The 20,255-nt window shown below is 46.7% G+C and overlaps 1 protein-coding gene across 2 annotated transcripts in view; it reads left to right on the top strand.

Moving 5' to 3' along the window:
- Positions 1-20,255, top strand: part of LOC124595633 — a 267,034-nt gene that overhangs the window by 143,925 nt on the left and 102,854 nt on the right. For both annotated transcript variants that reach the window (XM_047134458.1, XM_047134457.1), the window contains exon 4: positions 6,527-6,617. In XM_047134458.1, the coding sequence (XP_046990414.1) occupies positions 6,527-6,617 (91 nt within the window). The remainder of the gene's footprint in view (positions 1-6,526; positions 6,618-20,255) is intronic.

Here is a 20,255-nt window from a genome sequence, read left to right as displayed (position 1 = left end):
ATGCATTAAAATTTGTGCCAGGGCTGGAGTTTGAAGCCAGATGTTCTGCTTGCTATTCAGATGTGCTAACCACTATACCACCATAGCTGCACGGACTACTACGTTGCCCTTTATAACACAAACTTCAACTCACACCTCCAGCCCATTTTCCCCTTCTTGAAGAAGTGAACGTCCGTCTGGACCTCAAGTACGTGTTGACAGTGCAAGCTACATTTCAATGCAGCCTTCAGAAGTCAACCCTTCATGTATCACACAAACTGCTGGACGAAAGTCCAACTGTCCATTAAGTGTTAAATACGCGGTTACACGTTTCTGCATACAAAATCAATGTTCCAAGCACTGCAGCCCAGCAATCGTTCTTTGCAATAGTCATTCGCGTGTTTCATGCTAGCCTGCGTAGACGCTGACAGTGAATATCTTAAACCGTGCCTGTTTTCAGATGAAACAACTTTCCACATTTGTGGACATCTGAATCGGCACAGTATTAGGATTTGGGGTTCCTTGAACATACGCAACACACGTGAACACATCCATGATAGCCCGAAATTCAATGTTTAGTGCGGCCTAATGCATTATGGGGGAAGAAGCCCATTTCTTCCGCTAAGAAAACTATAACGGGAAATGGTTACATGGACATGCTCGAACAGTTCCATCTAGCAGAGACCGAAGAGCTGCAGTCGTCCGTCATTTTCCAGCATGACGGTGCACCCCCACATTGGAATTTTAATGTGCGGAATGTGATGAATGACAAATTTCCAGAGAAGTGCTGCGACGCCAGGCCTTTTTTAAACACGTTACAACACCAGTGTGTACTATAGTAATGAAGACTTTCTATCATATGTGGAAAGTACTAAGCTTGACCTTAATAGGCTTCTTTTCCAGAGGGGCGCCACAACAAAAATTTGAGTTAACTCCAAGGATTGTTTTGGTTAACTTTCTGCAAGTTAGGAAGTTGAGGGAGACGAAGATTATGTTTTGTGCCTCTTAAACATTCATAAAACTCCTTGGCCCTTTTCTTTTCTTTTTTTTTCAAATTGCACGAACTGCAACTCTCTGGTGGCAACTCTCAATATATCGACCGGTGCCTCACTTTAATATTCAATGACTTCCCAAAATTCACCAATAAAATTCGGTTCTCGAATCAGTTCTCCATGAGGACGACAGACTAAATTAAAATCATACATATTTTTATTATATTCCAGCATATCAATATTCTTGGTTGGAAACACGTCAAATTTCACACTTATCGATGTATGTTTTCACATCAGAAGTCATACACTAACACAGATGTACCTAGTATATAATTTAGACAAAATCTGATTTCAAACGTGGTATTTTTCCGTTTCCAACATAGCTCTGCATAATTGCAAAACATTTCAACAATAATTTTCATTCATTAATTTGATAACACGCGCCGACAAGACCTTCTCTCGCCCTATGGTCTTCGCGCGGAGGTCAACAGCGGCAAGCTCATGGTTGCGGCGGCGTTGAACATGCAGAGGACTGCAAGTTATGACGTCTATACTCGACATGAAACAGAATACAGACAGAACAATGAGTATTCAGTTCAAACAATTTTACTTACAACAACAAAATTTAACACTAATGCTACTTGACATAGGTCATCTTATCCGAATAATATTGACGTACCTGCCAATTGAGCAGTAGGATGTGGTGTAACTCTCTGAACTTTCTTGTCACACCGCAGTGGATGGGTCGCGACGGTCCTATCACGTGACTCCCGCGCTCCTCTGATGGCACCCCATTAGGCTACTTGCTGTGGGGTTAGGTGAAGGATCGCATGTACAAAACACCAGTCAATGACATTGCTACACTTCAAGCACGAATCAGTCAAGCAAACAGGAATGCTGATGCTAGAAGGCTCACACATATATGAGTAGAACTCAAATATCGCCTTTATGTTCTATGAGCGACTACTGGAGCAAACATTGAAATTCTGGCATAAAAAAAAAAATGACTTTGAGGGCGGCTAAACGTTCTACAAGAAACCACGATGTTCTGCCTGTTCTGCCTCTAATAGTTTCCAAGCTGTGATTTTTTTAATAATAGCGCGAATTTATGGACACCGTGTTTATCATGTCAATGGGGAACGTGTGAATGTATCCTTTTGCTTCTGCAACGGTCGGGTATCCGATATTCAGCGCGAACTGACAACATCGCCCCCTTCGAATGTTCGACTGACAATCAGTCGGCCGTTATGATAGAGCTACAGGGATTGGACAAAAATTTGTAAACACCACGAGAAATCCACGCTTCTCAACATAAAGGCAGATGCTAGTCATAGTTGCGCTGTTGAGTTTGACCACGAACGGAACCTGTACAGTATCCTCAGTACGTTCTGTGTAGTTGTCAGTGATTATGTCGGAGCCAAATGAATTGGAACATGGCCACATTGTTGGTGCTCGTATGTTGAGTGTTTATGTAACCAAACTAGCCGAAGTGTTTGAAGTTTCAGGGGCATACGATGCCTCTGAAACCACGATGTTCTACCTGTTCTGCCTCTAATGGTTTCCAAGCTACACTCCTGGAAATTGAAATAAGAACACCGTGAATTCATTGTCCCAGGAAGGGGAAACTTTATTGACACATTCCTGGGGTCAGATACATCACATGATCACACTGACAGAACCACAGGCACATAGACACAGGCAACAGAGCATGCACAATGTCGGCACTAGTACAGTGTATATCCACCTTTCGCAGCAATGCAGGCTGCTATTCTCCCATGGAGACGATCGTAGAGATGCTGGATGTAGTCCTGTGGAACGGCTTGCCATGCCATTTCCACCTGGCGCCTCAGTTGGACCAGCGTTCGTGCTGGACGTGCAGACCGCGTGAGACGACGCTTCATCCAGTCCCAAACATGCTCAATGGGGGACAGATCCGGAGATCTTGCTGGCCAGGGTAGTTGACTTACACCTTCTAGAGCACGTTGTGTGGCACGGGATACATGCGGACGTGCATTGTCCTGTTGGAACAGCAAGTTCCCTTGCCGGTCTAGGAATGGTAGAACGATGGGTTCGATGACGGTTTGGATGTACCGTGCACTATTCAGTGTCCCCTCGACGATCACCAGTGGTGTACGGCCAGAGTAGGAGATCGCTCCCCACACCATGATGCCGGGTGTTGGCCCTGTGTGCCTCGGTCGTATGCAGTCCTGATTGTGGCGCTCACCTGCACGGCGCCAAACACGCATACGACCATCATTGGCACCAAGGCAGAAGCGACTCTCATCGCTGAAGACGACACGTCTCCATTCGTCCCTCCATTCACGCCTGTCGCGACACCACTGGAGGCGGGCTGTACGATGTTGGGGCGTGAGCGGAAGACGGCCTAACGGTGTGCGGGACCGTAGCCCAGCTTCATGGAGACGGTTGCGAATGGTCCTCGCCGATACCCCAGGAGCAACAGTGTCCCTAATTTGCTGGGAAGTGGCGGTGCGGACCCCTACGGCACTGCGTAGGATCCTACGGTCTTGGCGTGCATCCGTGCGTCGCTGCGGTCCGGTCCCAGGTCGACGGGCACGTGCACCTTCCGCCGACCACTGGCGACAACATCGATGTACTGTGGAGACCTCACGCCCCACGTGTTGAGCAATTCGGCGGTACGTCCACCCGGCCTCCCGCATGCCCACTATACGCCCTCGCTCAAAGTCCGTCAACTGCACATACGGTTCACGTCCACGCTGTCGCGGCATGCTACCAGTGTTAAAGACTGCGATGGAGCTCCGTATGCCGCGGCAAACTGGCTGACACTGACGGCGGCGGTGCACAAATGCTGCGCAGCTAGCGCCATTCGACGGCCAACACCGCGGTTCCTGGTGTGTCCGCTGTGCCGTGCGTGTGATCATTGCTTGTACAGCCCTCTTGCAGTGTCCGGAGCAAGTATGGTGGGTCTGACACACCGGTGTCAATGTGTTCTTTTTTCCATTTCCAGGAGTGTATTATTTTTTTTAATAGTAGCTCGAATTTATGGACACCGTGTTTAACATGTCAGTGGGGAGCGTGTGAATGTATCCAGAAGAGAACGGCACAGCTTTTGCTTCTGCAACCGTAGGGTATGCGATACTCAGCGCGAAATGACAACATCGCCCCCTTCCCACCAGGGAAAGCCGAAAAACATCATCGGCTAAGTAACAGCGGGGACGGATGTGCGTGTTGAGTGATCGTGACAGACGGCCGGTCATTGGAGAGTATTCTGACGAAAAGTAAGACGACAGCATCTGCAAAAGTGACTGCAGAACTGAATGTCACCCTCGCGAACCCTGTTAGCATCAAAGCAGCATGAAGACCGCTCCATAGGCAGGGATCTGCATGGCGAGCTGGGATTCCAAAACCACTCATCAGTGATACATATGCCCTAACAGGAAAACATGGAGCCGAAGCCATAAAATCTCTACCATGGAGCAATGGAAGAAAGTCATTTGGCAGGATGAATCTTGTTTCGCACTGTTTCCATTTTCTGGAAGACCTTACCTCCCAAGAGTGAAACGTAGTGTTGGTTCGGTGATGATTTGGGCAGCCATATCTTGGTATTCCAAATGCTCCTTGGATACTGTTCAAGGTCTAATTGATTTATTTTGTAAGTAGGCTGTTTAGGTTTTTATATTGGTAACGCCACGTAGCGCTCTGTATGAAAATCACTGGCTGTGCTGTGTGCAGTCTCTGGCTGGTTGGCATTGTTGGAATATTCTCTCTATAATTACGCTCTCGCAATAAACAATAGCTACACTAATTACACAAACTACAAGAAAAAATCAGAAGATTCCAGTGAGGTATCCTCGGCTAAGGGTCGACATATGAAACGTCCCCTTAGAAAACTTAGTGAATTACTGTGCTGATAAACCTCTTACGTTATTTGATTTTCAAACAACTGAGCAAAACTGAACGTACACATACATTTCTCTCTTTACTTATTCTGATCATCACTAAACTGACATACAATATTTTTAGCGCAACGCAATCTGACTTTCAATAATCTCTACAAAAGAATGGCCCTGACTAACAATAACCTATACCTTTCATGAATCACTTACCTCACAAAAATCTTCGTTACTCGAACTACTGGAATACAGCGAGCACCACTACTGCCAGCTAAGTAAAAGATTCTAACTACTGAAGGCACTAACTACTGATAGGCATAGTTAGCAAATGAAAGGTTTTGATAAAGAGCAAACAATGTATTTACCTTAATAATGTTGAAAAGTCATCATATATATGTATCAGTTCATGATACTCAATAAGACAAATTTACTCTTTCTGATGGACACACGTCCAGATGGTCCGCTCTCAAAATTCTGCCATCTCTCTCCCCACATCCACCACTGCTGGCGGCTCAACTCCAACTGCGCAACGCTACGCGCTGTTCACATCCAACTGCCCAACACTACAATAGAGAGTATTTCAACAACGCCATCCAGCCACAGACTGCACACAGCACAGCGAGTGATTTTCATACAGAGCGCTACGTGGCGTTACCAACATAAAAACCGAAACAGCCTATTTACGATTTGTTTATTCGTAAGGCTGGGGCTCCCTGTCGGGCAGACTGCTCGCCGGTTTCCGGTCTTTCGATTTGACGCCACTTGGGCGACCTGCAGTCCATGCGGATGACAGGTTGATGATGAGGACAGCACAACACTCAGTCCCTTGGAGGAGAAAATTGCCCGACCCAGCCGGGAATCGAACCCAGGCCCAGAGGATTGACAATCCGTCACGCTGACCATTCAGCTACCGATGGCGGACAAGGTCGATTTACTTCCAAGGCTTATGTGGCCGTTTTGGCTGATGAGGTCCATCCAATGGTAAAATTTTTTTCCCACCATTGCGCTTCCTTAGCTGAGCAATCTGTACGTCTGAGTGTCACGCACCGGGCCCGGGTTCGTTTCCGATACGGATCGGCGACTTCTCCACTCAGGGACTGGGTGTCGTGTTGTCCCCGCCATCATTTCATCATCATCGACACGCAAGTCGCCCAGTGTGGCGTCAACTGAAAAGACTTGCGACTCGGCGGCCGAAATTCTCCGGGTTGGGACTTCCAGCTATCTGTGCCGTACGGTGATTTCATTTTCATTTTTGTTCACAAATGGTGATGCTATGTTCTAATGGCTTGCATCGTCCAGGACTGGTTTTGTGAGCACGAAGGTGGGTTGTCACATTTCCCCTGCCTACGATTGTCATCAGATCTCAATATTGTTGAGCCTTTGTGGTCTACCGTGGAGGGAAGGCTGCATGATCCACCTGCATCATCGTTACTGAACTTCCCACTGTAGTATAAGATTCAGTACAGAAACATACAGGCCTGCATGTTCCCACTCCGACGCGACTGAGAACTGTCAGAATGCCAAAGGTTTCTGTCGACCGTGTTAGACATGGCAATGTGTGGTGTTTTTGTCATTTCCACATCCTTGTCCGTCCCCTGCACGATGCGCAGACCGCTGCCCGCATTGCGGCCGCCGCCACGCTGCAGCCCACAGGTCATTCGGTTGGTGACGCACCTGTTGCAGGCGCGGTGAACCAGTACCGCTACTACGGCGGCGCCAACGAGCGGCGACCCGACGGGGCGGAGGGCGCCTTCGCACCACCCAGCAAGCGCAGGTAAGCCAGCTCACCTCTACTCGCCGTCCAACTGCAAGTAGGGAAGCGTAGCCACGGCGGACTCTCACTACGCTGCTGGCCATTATACTCTGTCCAGTAACAGCTATGCAGCCACCTGTAAAAAGCCTGAATAACCAACCTTTGCAGCTCGAGGCGTGCAGGAAGAGAGTCAGTGTGGTTCTGGAAGTTACCGACAGGGATGCGGAGCCTTGCCGACTCCAGCACTGCGCTAGGTTTCTCGGCTGATGATCCACAGCGCGATCGAGGTGGTCCCACAGATTCTCTATTGGATCTGGCGGCCAGTGGAGAGCGGTAAACTCTTTCTGAGGCTCTTCGAACCACACACGTACACTGTCAGCTGCGTGACACTTTGCATTGTCCTGCTGGTAGATGCCATCGTGCTGCGGAAACGCGAACTGCGTGTAAGGGTGGACATGGCCGCCAAGTTTAGATACATATTGTGTTGAGCCACTGTGCTCACCAGAATTACGAAATCAACCCCGGAATGCCACGAAAACACTTCCCAAACCATAGAGGACTCTCCAGGATGCAGGGCGTTTACCTTCAGAAGCTTCACGCCGTACACGTCAACGGCCATCTGTTCGATGGAGCTTAAAACGTGATTCGTCTGAAAAGACCAGCTATCGCTACACAGTGGACGACAAGTTGCGGTACTGGCGTGAAAATTGAAGCCTTCGTCGTCGATCAACAGGAGTCGGTGATGGTGCATGAACTAGCCACGCCTTGCGGTGGTCCGGCCGCTGTGGCTGAGCCCTTCTGTGCGCTTCAGTCCGGAACCACGTCGCTGCTACGGTCACAGGTTCGAATCCCGCCTCAGGCAAGGATGTGTGTGATGTCCTTAGGTTAGTTAGGTTTAAGTAGTTCTAAGTCTAGGGTACTGATGACCTCAGATGTTAAGTCCCATAGTGCTTAGAGCCATTTGAACCATTTCAACCTTGCGGTGGCCCATATGCAGCAGCGTTCGCTGAACGGTCGTTGAGGAGACACTGTTGGTAGCCCCTCGGCCCATCTGGACAGTCAGTTGCTCAACAGTTACACGTTCATTCGCCCATAAACATTCCTGCAGCCGTCGTTCACTCCTGTCATCTATGGTCCAAATGGCTCAGATGGCTGTGAGCACTACGGGACTTAACATCTGAGGTCATCAGTCCCCTAGAACTTAGAACTACTTAAACCTAACTAACCTAAGGGCAGCACACACATCCATGCCCAGGGCAGCATTCGAACCTGCGATCGTAGCGGTCGCGCGGTTCCAGACTGAAGCGCCTAGAACCGCTCGGCCACAGCGGCCGGCGCCATCTATTGTCGGTGGTGATCCACAGTTGCCTCACTGCTAGTTTTGGATACCGCCATTTTCCCCTGCACACGGCGACGCGCAAACAATTTAAAAACTTAGCCGTTCCGGAAATGCTTGCACACTGATCTCCAAAGCCACGATCATGCCATTTCGAACGACAAATAAATCGCTCCATTTCCGCATTTCGACAACGAATGCACTGTTTTCCACGTCCCCCAAGTTTAATGTACCCACTACTGCTAGTACTGCCACCTACCCCCTGTGTGTGGTTATTGCACATTGCCATCGAACGTAGACAGTGGTCACATTAATGTGCCTGGACGATGTACCTGCAGCACCCTTACGGTAGCACACAACAAACGTCTAACTGGCATGAAATGTACTACAACCTTGGATATACAAATGATCAGCATTTCAGCAAAACTGCTCAAAGTAGATATGAGGGATGCCATTTACGTTCTTGTATAAGGTAAGATTACACAGCGGGTTTATGATTCAGCCATGGAATTTGCATGCTGGTTCGTTGGTAGATGATCGTGTTATGCCATGTGTAACAATTGATTGTGGCAGTATTATGGCGCTGACATTTATCGCTCTGCAATATGCTGTTCACCTTACTCGCGACACCATGAGTCTCTTGCGAATATAGAATCGATCGGTTCAGAAGGGCAGTGTTCAATGCCATGCATGACCGCAACTGCCCCATGTGACTAGCGCTCGATAGGATAGCCGTATTGTTAGCTCAGCCATGCAGGAACATGCCCCAAAACATTATGACCACCTACTTAATACCTTTTTTGTCTGTACGAAATACATCACTGATTCTGCATATCAGTGATCCGATAGTTTGTTGGTAGGTTTTTAGACGTATTTGGCATTATATGTCTACGCGCAGGTCATGTAATTCACATAAATAACGGGCCGCTCATTTGCGTACACGGTGATGGCGCCCGACGGCGACCCAGATGGTTTCCGTTGGACTTACGTCACGCGAATATCGTCGCCGAGACATCAACGTGAGTTCACTACAACGCTCCCCAAACCACTGAAGTTCGGTTCTGGCTCCCCAATACACGGACAATTATACTCCTGAAAGATGACATGTCTGTCGACAAATACATCAAGCATGAACGGTTGCAGCTGGTTGACAGATGTCAACCTGTTTTCAATTTCTACCACAGGTCCCCTGCAAGTGCAGGAGAATGTCTCCCATAGCATAACACTGCTCCCTCCAGACTGCGTCTGTGGCGTGCTGGACGTCTCGAGCCGCCGTTCACCTCCATGACGGCGTTTGTGGAGACGACCATAGACCTTCTGCAGCAAAAATGTGATTCATTCGAAGAGCCGACACGTTTCCATTGATCGACCTACGAATCTCGATGGTCCCGTGCCCAGTGCAGTCGTAACTGACGATGTCGTTGTGTAGGGGTGGTCTGCTGCGGAGCTCCATGTTCAACAATGTACGATGAACGGTGTGCTCAGAAAAACTTGTGCTGCACCAGTGTTGTGATCTTTCTGCAGAGATGCCACAGGTCACTACCTATCCTTCTACACAGAGCAGATAAGCCTCCGAACCCGCCGTTCTGTGACGAGTCGTGTACGTCCAACTATTTAGCGCCTAGTGGCAAATTCACTGCCGTTCTACCTCTTTCAGTTCACGACATAGCACGTGAACATTCGACCTGCTTCGCCATTTTCGAGATACTCATTCATACGCTCTGCTTAACAATAATGTGCCCTTGTCAAAGTCGCTTATCGCAAGGGATTGCTCCGTCCGTGTCTGCTCTGCTTACATACTTTCGTTAACGCGTCACGTGCCCGCAAAACCACCAGGCAGTATGCAACGTCGCGATCGCATCAAATCTGAATTAAAAGTGAGGAGCTGTCGAGGCTAATCACCGTATTCTTCGCCACGAGATGACTTACATAACAATGCTGCCACAAAAGACTTTGCTGTCGTATCAGACTCCTCTACCGGAAACCCATAGATTGCCAAGGGCACAAACTACTTGTGAAACAGTCATAACTGCTCAGCACATTAGATTTTCTGCAGCACTGCTGGAGTAATTAAATAGCGCCAAAATCGTGCACACAAAGAAAACTAATACTTATACCGGGTAAGAATGTCTTCCACGAGTAATGAATGTGCTGGGTAGGGAAACTACGAATGTAGTGTGTGGACATATAAGGTGAGAATGTGGGTCTCACGATAGGCGTGCGCCAGATAGTCCCTGTAGTCGCACTGTCCTCTGTACCCTCGGTGGCACAGATGGATAGAGCGTCTGCCATGTAAGCAGGACATCCCGGATTCGAGTCCCGATCGGGGCACACATTTTCACCTTTCCCCGTTGATATATACAGGGTGTTTCAAAAATGACCGGTATATTTGAAACGGCAATAAAAACTAAACGAGCAGCGATAGAAATACACCGTTTGTCGCAATATGCTTGGGACAACAGTACATTTTCAGGCGGACAAACTTTCGAAATTACAGTAGTTACAATTTTCAACAACAGATGGCGTTGCGGTCTGGGAAACTCTATAGTACGATATTTTCCACATATCCACCATGCGTAGCAATAATATGGCGTAGTCTCTGAATGAAATTACCCGAAACCTTTGACAACGTGTCTGGCGGAATGGCTTCACATGCAGATGAGATGTACTGCTTCAGCTGTTCAATTGTTTCTGGATTCTGGCGGTACACCTGGTCTTTCAAGTGTCCCCACAGAAAGAAGTCACAGGGGTTCATGTCTGGCGAATAGGGAGGCCAATCCACGCCGCCTCCTGTATGTTTCGGATAGCCCAAAGCAATCACACGATCATCGAAATATTCATTCAGGAAATTAAAGACGTCGGCCGTGCGATGTGGCCGGGCACCATCTTGCATAAACCACGAGGTGTTCGCAGTGTCGTCTAAGGCAGTTTGGACCGCCACAAATTCACGAAGAATGTCCAGATAGCGTGATGCAGTAATCGTTTCGGATCTGAAAAATGGGCCAATGATTCCTTTGGAAGAAATGGCGGCCCAGACCAGTACTTTTTGAGGATGCAGGGACGATGGGACTGCAACATGGGGCTTTTCGGTTCCCCATATGCGCCAGTTCTGTTTATTGACGAAGCCGTCCAGGTAAAAATAAGCTTCGTCAGTAAACCAAATGCTGCCCACATGCATATCGCCGTCATCAATCCTGTGCACTATATCGTTAGCGAATGTCTCTCGTGCAGCAATGGTAGCGGCGCTGAGGGGTTGCCGCGTTTGAATTTTGTATGGATAGAGGTGTAAACTCTGGCGCATGAGACGATACGTGGACGTTGGCGTCATTTGGACCGCAGCTGCAACACGGCGAACGGAAACCCGAGGCCGCTGTCGGATCACCTGCTGCACTAGCTGCGCGTTGCCCTCTGTGGTTGCCGTACGCGGTCGCCCTACCTTTCCAGCACGTTCGTCCATCACGTTCCCAGTCCGTTGAAATTTTTCAAACAGATCCGTTATTGTATCGCTTTTCGGTCCTTTGGTTTCATTAAACCTCCGTTGAAAACTTCGTCTTGTTGCAACAACACTGTGTTCTAGGCGGTGGAATTCCAACACCAGAAAAATCCTCTGTTCTAAGGAATAAACCATGTTGTCTACAGCACACTTGCACGTTGTGAACAGCACACGCTTACAGCAGAAAGACGACGTACAGAATGGCGCACCCACAGACTGCGTTGTCTTCTATATCTTTCACATCACTTGCAGCGCCATCTGTTGTTGAAAATTGTAACTACTGTAATTTCGAAAGTTTGTCCGCCTGAAAATGTACTGTTGTCCCAAGCATATTGCAACAAACGGTGTATTTCTATCGCTGCTCGTTTAGCTTTTATTGCCGTTTCAAATATACCGGTCATTTTTGAAACACCTTGTATCAACGCCCGTCAGCGGCTGAGGGTACTGATATATAATTCTAATTTCAAACAAAAACAGGTTACTCACGAATCACATAGTAGACGCCAGCATAGGGAAGCTTGAATCAGCACTAAGAATATCCCTTTGCTCCTTAATGCGGCAGCACACAGTCGCAGCTGGCTCGCAGTTCCGTATTCGACGACATGCGCTGCCTACCTGTCTAGAATAAATAAAACACTCTTTGTCTGCTTCGGTGCAGCAAGACGCCGATGCCCTATACTGCCGGACGGCAGTGCGGGAACACTGCCTGCTCTGCAATCTTCCTCAGACGATTTTAAAGAAACTATTTGTCAAAAAAATTGTTTCTTTTACATTTCGAAGTCTCATTCGTCAGTTCATACTAAACTGCATGTCATATCGTTAGTGGTCAAAATTATTGTGATATTTCGAAAGTAAGTAACTCACTGCACGAAATTCAGATTGCGGTGACGAACACGACTCCGAGATGCAGCTTAAGTGTTGAAGTTTTCATTAAATTTGGGGAGGAGATCTATATCTATCTTACACTGTTGTTGTGGTCTTCAGTCCAAAGACTGTTCTGATGCAACTCTCCATGCTACTCTATCCTGTCCAAACCTCTTCATCTCCGAGTAATTACTACAAGCTACATCCTACTGAATCTGCTTACTGTATTCATCTCCTAGTCTCCCTCTACGATCCCCTCCCCCCCTCCCCCCCTCCCCCCCCTCCCCGCAACGGTTCACTCCAGTATTAAACTGGTGATCTCTTGATGCCACAGAATGTGTCCTAGCAACCGATCCCTTCTTCTAGTCAGGTTGTACTACAAATTTCTCTTCTCCCCAATTGTATTCAGTACCTCCGCAATAGTTATGTGATCTACCCATCTAATCTTCAGCATTCTTCTGTAGCACCGCATCTCAAAATTTCTATTTTCTTCATGCCTAAACTGTTTATCGTCCATGTTTCACTTCCATGGCTACACTCCATTCAAATACTTTCAGAAAGGGCTTGCTGACACTTAAATCTATACTCGATGTTAACAAATTTCTCTTCTTCAAAAGCGCTTTTCTTGCCATTGCCAGTCTATATTTTATATCCCCCCTACATTGACTATTAGCAGTTATTTTGCTTTCCAAATAGCAAAATTCATCCACTATTTTAAGTGTCTCATTTCCCAAGCTATCACCTGATTTAAATCGACCACAATCCATTGTCCTCGTTTTGATTCTCTTGATGTTCATCTTATATCCCTCTTTCAAGACATTGTCCATTCTGTTCAGACAGAATTAGAATGTCGTCGGCAAACTTCAAAGTTTTTATTTCTCCTTCCTTTACTGCTTGCTCAATATATAGATTGAATAGCATCGGGGATAAGTTACAACCCTGTCTCACTCCCTTCTCAAACACCGATTCCCTTTCGTGCCCCTCGACTTTTATAACTGCCATCTGGTTTCTGTACAAATTGTAAATAGCCATTCGATCCCTGTATTTTATCCCTCTCGTATCTCAAGTAAATGGATTTTGTGTATCAGATTCACCTCCACAAATGCATGCACTTGATACAGCTGCAGCGAAAAGTTTATAACATCTCTCATGTTGCACAAACAGTCTGAGGTACTGAAACAAGCTTTCGGAAAATGATAGCACGAAAGAGGAAAGTATTTTGCCATTTAGTTAACATGAACATTTTTATCTGTCCTGATTTATGAGCAACTACAGATTTTTCAGAGAAATAATGTAATTTTTAAGAATTATTGAGAGCTGGTAAAATGAGAATTTGTGTGGTTTGCAATGACATAAGTGAAAAAATTACAAGTTTATTTTTACACCCAGAATGAGCTTTTTTTGTAAACCGATAACCTGAGCTGTTCTCACTTCCTCGTTTAATAATACCCTAAATTCCAGGATTCTGTTACAATTACAAATGCATTAGCACGTAAGTGAGGTGAGCTAATGTAAACTCTGTGGTATTTCGGTACATAAGGGAAATTTCAGCGTGTCAACAAGAGCACTGCAGCTGTTAATGAAAACCAAGGTCCTCAGCTCGTGGTGTGCCGTAGCGTTCTTGCTTCCTGCGACCGGGTTCCCGGGTGCGATTCCCGGCGGGGTCAGGGATTTTCTCTGCCTCGTGATGACTGAGTGTTGTGTGCTGTCCTTAGGTTAGTTAGGTTTAAGTAGTTCTAAGTTCTAGGGGACTGATGACCATAGATGGTAAGTCCCATAGTGCTCAGAGCCATTTGAACCATTTTCAAAACCAAGGGGGGGATAGGAACAAAAAATCGTGCACTGTGTGCTGTGTAATGTTATCGTATTCCGAAGATTACTATCTTATAAATATAAAATACACTGAGTTCAGGATTATGCAAAGAAGCGTCATCAGTGGTGAATTATAAGTAACACATACAGTTCTCTCGTTCCTATGTCAAAGTTTACCTATTTTGTCAAAACACAGAAGAGTTTAAACATTTGCACTTCACAAACATATTCTGTATTAACATGTGAAAGAATCCTGAAGCATTGTAATATTAAACAGCCCTCGAGGACAATACAGTTCAATAACTTATGATAATGCTCATTCTCGGTATAAAAATAACCGTGTAATTTCTTCACTCATGTCGTTGCAAACCCACACTAATACACATTTTACCATTTATCAATGGAACTTAAAAATTATATTATTTCATTGAAAAATACTGTAGTCGCTCTGTGTTGCAGTAGATAAAAGTGTTTTGTATGTTATCTATAGGGCAAAATATTGTCCTCTTTATGTGTAACCACTTCCCTAAAAACTTTTTTCAACTTCTTGATCCTTTTGTGAAGTACAAAAGATGTTATGAATATTTCACTCTCGTTGTATTATTTTGCTTGTCTAAACAGATGCAAATTGGTTCCATGAATTCCTTTTCCTTGAAACTGGTTACAGATATACAGGGTGCTCGGAAATTCCTGTTAGAAACTTTTACGACTTGTAGAGTGGACTTTGTAGCGTCAAAGTTACAGGCGTCGGCTGTCCGTAGACATGGGCTCGAAAATGAATAAGTGAGGGACTATGAGCACTTGTTAATCTTCGCTAGTGTAAAATACTACTGAACAACTGCTCATAGCTCTTAAGGCATGCATTTTACTGGCAATGTTTACTAGATCTTTTTTTCTTGTTTTGGTCCATACTACCAACTCTGAAAGTTGCCTACCCTGCAATCTTAGCAACAACAGTACCTGTGAATATATTCCACTGTCAGAGGTATCAGAATGGTTTTCGCTTATAATTTTGGACTCGTTCGTTTCCGGTACAGGGACCCTTACCTCAGATTGATACGTTTATCCTTCTTGAAAATTTGTAACATCATCACGGAATCATCCTATATACAGGCATACATTTACAGGCCACAGCCACGCGCGGTAGCCGCGCGTTCTAGGGCGCCTTGTCATGGCCACTGCGGCTCCCCCCGTCGGAGGTTCGAGTCCTCCCTCGGTCATGGGTGTGTGTGTGTCGTCCGTAGGGTGAGTCAGTTTAAGTTAGGTTAAGTAGTGTGTAGGCTTAGGGACCGATGACCTCAGCAGTTTTGTCCCATAAGACCTTACCACTAATTTCCGATTTACAGGCGCAGGCGGCTGTTACTTCGACGCTCTATAGCGTCGTTGGATGACGTTTCCGGACATGGATTCGTATGTAAAATTTGATCTACCAAGTCCACTCTATGAGTCATAGAAGTTTGTAACTGGAATTTCCGAACACACTTTTGGTGTGGTGAAAGAGAAATGCTGAAGTCAGTCGCATGAGGCCACTGAAATAATTCAGTGATGAGAAGTGAAAATTTGTTGCCGACTGGGACTCGAACCCAGATTTCCCGCTTTAGGCGGGCAGTCCTCTTAACCGCTTTTGCTATCCGGGCATGTTTCCCGTCCATCCCTAACTCCCAATTTGTTGCACATTACTTTCGTAGCGCCCCCATGTCTTTGACCCCATTGCTCGCGGCATATCGCATCATCCTCGCACGAAGTCGGGACTAGGGTGCATCCACACTGTAGATATGAAATGCCGTCAAGGTGTATACAGGGTGGTATCTCACGCAATAAGCGTCAAACGAAAAAACTACAAAGAGCAAAACTCGTCTAGCTTGAAGGGCGAAACCTGTGGTGTCACCGCCAGACACCACACTTGCTAGGTGGTAGCTTTAAATCGGCCGCGGTCCACTAGTACATGTCGGACCCGCGTGTCGCCACCGTGTGATCGCAGACCGAGCGCCACCACAACGCAGGTCTCGAGATACGGAATAGCACTCGCCCCAGTTGTACGGACGACATTGCTAGCGACTACACGGACGAAGCCTTTCTCTCATTTGCCGAGAGACAGTTAGAATAGCCTTCAGCTAAGTCGAAGTCTACGACCTAGCAAGGCGCCATTAGCCTTACATAGTTTGATAGTTATCGTATGAAATGTCTCATCAAGAACGATGTATACAGCAAGGATTAAAAGTTAAGTATAATAGCAGCTACGTACTTTTCTTGCTACCATTCATTACGTATCCTGTTTCAGACCTCTATCTAGCCTACGTGAGAATACGCGTGCCTTTCGGCTACTTCAGTGTGGCGTAGCTGTCTTGTTACGCCACAACAAAACCAGATGGCGCTATGTGGCCCTCTAGATGGCGCTGCCATAGGTCAAACGGATATCAACTGCGTTTTTTAAAGTAGGAACCCCCATTTTTTTATTTCGTATTCGTGTATCACGAAGCAAGTACCTTCCACACTGGCGGAATGTTACGTGATACCACGTACTTACACGTTTGTGACTATTACAACGCCATCTATCACAAAGCGAAAAAAGTGGTCCGACTAAAACATTCATATTTCCTTACGTACTATTCGAATATGTAATAAAAAATGGGGGTTCCTGTTTAAGGAAACGCAGTTGATATCCGTTTGACCTATGGCAGCGCCATCTAGAGGGCCAACCATAGCGCCATCTGGTTTCCCCCTTTAAGCTAGACGAGTTTCGTTCTTTGTAGTTTTTTCGTTTGACGCTTACTTCGTGAGATATATCAATGGACTATCAATGTACCACCCTGTATCCCCCTTGACGGCATTTCATATCTACAGTGTGGATGCACCCTAGTCCCGACTTCGTGCGAGGATGATGCGATATGGCGCGAGCAATGGGGTCAAAGACATGGGGGCGCTACGAAAGTAATGTGCAACAAATTGGGAGTTAGGGATGGACGGGAAACATGCCCGGATAGCAAAAGCGGTTAAGAGGACTGCCCGCCTAAAGCGGGAAATCTGGGTTCGAGTCCCAGTCGGCAACAAATTTTCACTTCTCATCACTGAATTATTTCAGTGGCCTCATGCGACTGACTTCAGCATTTCTCTTTCACCACATCAAAAGTGTGTTCGGAAATTCCAGTTACAAACTTCTATGACTCATAGATTGGACTTGGTAGATAAAATTTTACATACGAATCCATGTCCGGAAACGTCATCCAACGACGCTACAGAGCGTCGAAGTAATAGCCGCCTGCGCCTGTAAATCGGAAATTAGTGGTAAGGTCTTATGGGACCAAACTGCTGAGGTCGTCGGTCCCTAAGCCTACACACTACTTAACCTAACTGAAACTGACTCATCCTACGGACGACACACACACACCCATGCCCGAGGGAGGACTCGAACCTCCGACGGGGGCAGCCGCACTGGCCATGACAAGGCGCCCTAGAATGCGCGGCTGCCGCGCGTGGCTGCCGCCTGTATATAGGATGATTCCGTGATGATGTTACAAACTTTCAAGAAGGATAAACGTATCAATCTGAGGTAAGGGTCCCTGTACCTGCTGAGGTATATATAGGAATATAACTATAATGTGTGTGGCTTGTGTTTTTTGGAGCCCAAACTAACCTTCCAGCCGGGCAGCTTCTGCCAGTGTTTCCATTCTCAGTTGCTTATGACTGTAGTTTGCCTGAATGACAACGTTGCATTCCATTTATGTTTTATTAAATATCGCTCTTTTCTAATAAAGTTTCAAGATTTGCATACAGTAGTTCGAAGAACAAACTTCCATTTTTCTCAATAGAGATCGGAATGCGTCCGCCTGTTCTGTATACTCCAGAAGAAACCGGCGTACTAGAGCTTGTCAATGAGAAACATTTGTGTTAAAAGATTATTCCTCATTACAGAGACATCACTATTGCTATAAACGTGCACAAATTCTGTACAATCAATTCCCAATAATTTCGCTGTCTATCCCCTCAAATACTGCATGTAAATTTACGGTTGTGATCTCTACAATCTAACAACAGTAAGATAAAAGTACGCTGTACTAGAAGGAAAATACAGGTTCATTCGGTGATGATGTTACAAACTTTCAGGGATGATGTAGGAAGTAAATGTATCGATTTCAGCAGTGGCAGCTCGTGAGTATACATTCTGGCTGTTCACAAATTTTTTGATTCAGATAAATTTGAGAGGGTGAAATTAATAGCATCTTTTGCTTAACAGTTATGCTTATCAACAAATTTAAACAACTACAGCCACTAAGAATAATAATAACAATATTAATAATTATAATAATAACAATGACAATAATAATAATAACAATAATAAGATGCGTAACTTATCTCACAAAAGAAACAATTGTTTTTGTGAAATTTTGTTCTTTTGTACATAATTAAATACAGTTTAGGCCAATAACGCAATAATGTATAAGCCTTCGCAACTCTGCATTCCGCACTTTTTTGGAAGTGGGAGTTCTCGTGCTTTGCCATTTTTTCGGACAAATGAACTACACTCCTGGAAATTGAAATAAGAACACCGTGAATTCATTGTCCCAGGAAGGGGAAACTTTATTGACACATTCCTGGGGTCAGATACATCACATGATCACACTGACAGAACCACAGGCACATAGGCACAGGCAACAGAGCATGCACAATGTCGGCACTAGTACAGTGTATATCCACCTTTCGCAGCAATGCAGGCTGCTATTCTCCCATGGAGACGATCGTAGAGATGCTGGATGTAGTCCTGTGGAACGGCTTGCCATGCCATTTCCACCTGGCGCCTCAGTTGGACCAGCGTTCGTGCTGGACGTGCAGACCACGTGAGACGACGCTTCATCCAGTCCCAAACATGCTCAATGGGGGACAGATCCGGAGATCTTGCTGGCCAGGGTAGTTGACTTACACCTTCTAGAGCACGTTGGGTGGCACGGGATACATGCGGACGTGCATTGTCCTGTTGGAACAGCAAGTTCCCTTGCCGGTCTAGGAATGGTAGAACGATGGGTTCGATGACGGTTTGGATGTACCGTGCACTATTCAGTGTCCCCTCGACGATCACCAGTGGTGTACGGCCAGTGTAGGAGATCGCTCCCCACACCATGATGCCGGGTGTTGGCCCTGTGTGCCTCGGTCGTATGCAGTCCTGATTGTGGTGCTCACCTGCACGGCGCCAAACACGCATACGACCATCATTGGCACCAAGGCAGAAGCGACTCTCATCGCTGAAGACGACATGTCTCCATTCGTCCCTCCATTCACGCCTGTCGCGACACCACTGGAGGCGGGCTGCACGATGTTGGGGCGTGAGCGGAAGACGGCCTAACGGTGTGCGGGACCGTAGCCCAGCTTCATGGAGACGGTTGCGAATGGTCCTCGCCGATACCCCAGGAGCAACAGTGTCCCTAATTTGCTGGGAAGTGGCGGTGCGGTCCCCTAGGGCACTGCGTAGGTTCCTACGGTCTTGGCGTGCATCCGTGCCGCGCTGCGGTCCGGTCCCAGGTCGACGGGCACGTGCACCTTCCGCCGACCACTGGCGACAACATCGATGTACTGTGGAGACCTCACGCCCCACGTGTTGAGCAATTCGGCTGTACGTCCACCCGGCCTCCCGCATGCCCACTATACGCCCTCGCTCAAAGTCCGTCAACTGCACATACGATTCACGTCCACGCTGTCGCGGCATGCTACTAGTGTTAAAGACTGCAATGGAGCTCCGTATGCCACGGCAAACTGGCTGACACTGACGGCGGCGGTGCACAAATGCTGCGCAGCTAGCGCCATTCGACGGCCAACACCGCGGTTCCTGGTGTGTCCGCTGTGCCGTGCGTGTGATCATTGCTTGTACAGCCCTCTCGCAGTGTCCGGAGCAAGTATGGTGGGTCTGACACACCGGTGTCAATGTGTTCTTTTTTCCATTTCCAGGAGTGTAGATCCCTAAGAGATATATCACTTCACGAATTTACTTTCGGCGTGAAAATCAGATATTCTTACGCTCCACCCACACAACAACTTGTGCTAACTGTACACTTCCTTGTTAAATGTTCGCTTCTAGTCACGCTTATTAGATTTCGTCACTCACTTTCTCAGTCAAAGAATTTGTTATCGGACGCCCTAGTTCCTTTGCGACTAACTTTTCCTG

This window comes from Schistocerca americana, chromosome 2 (assembly GCF_021461395.2).
Source record: "Schistocerca americana isolate TAMUIC-IGC-003095 chromosome 2, iqSchAmer2.1, whole genome shotgun sequence".
Taxonomy (NCBI): Eukaryota; Metazoa; Arthropoda; class Insecta; order Orthoptera; family Acrididae; genus Schistocerca; species Schistocerca americana.
This window is presented reverse-complemented; position numbering and strand designations above follow the sequence as displayed.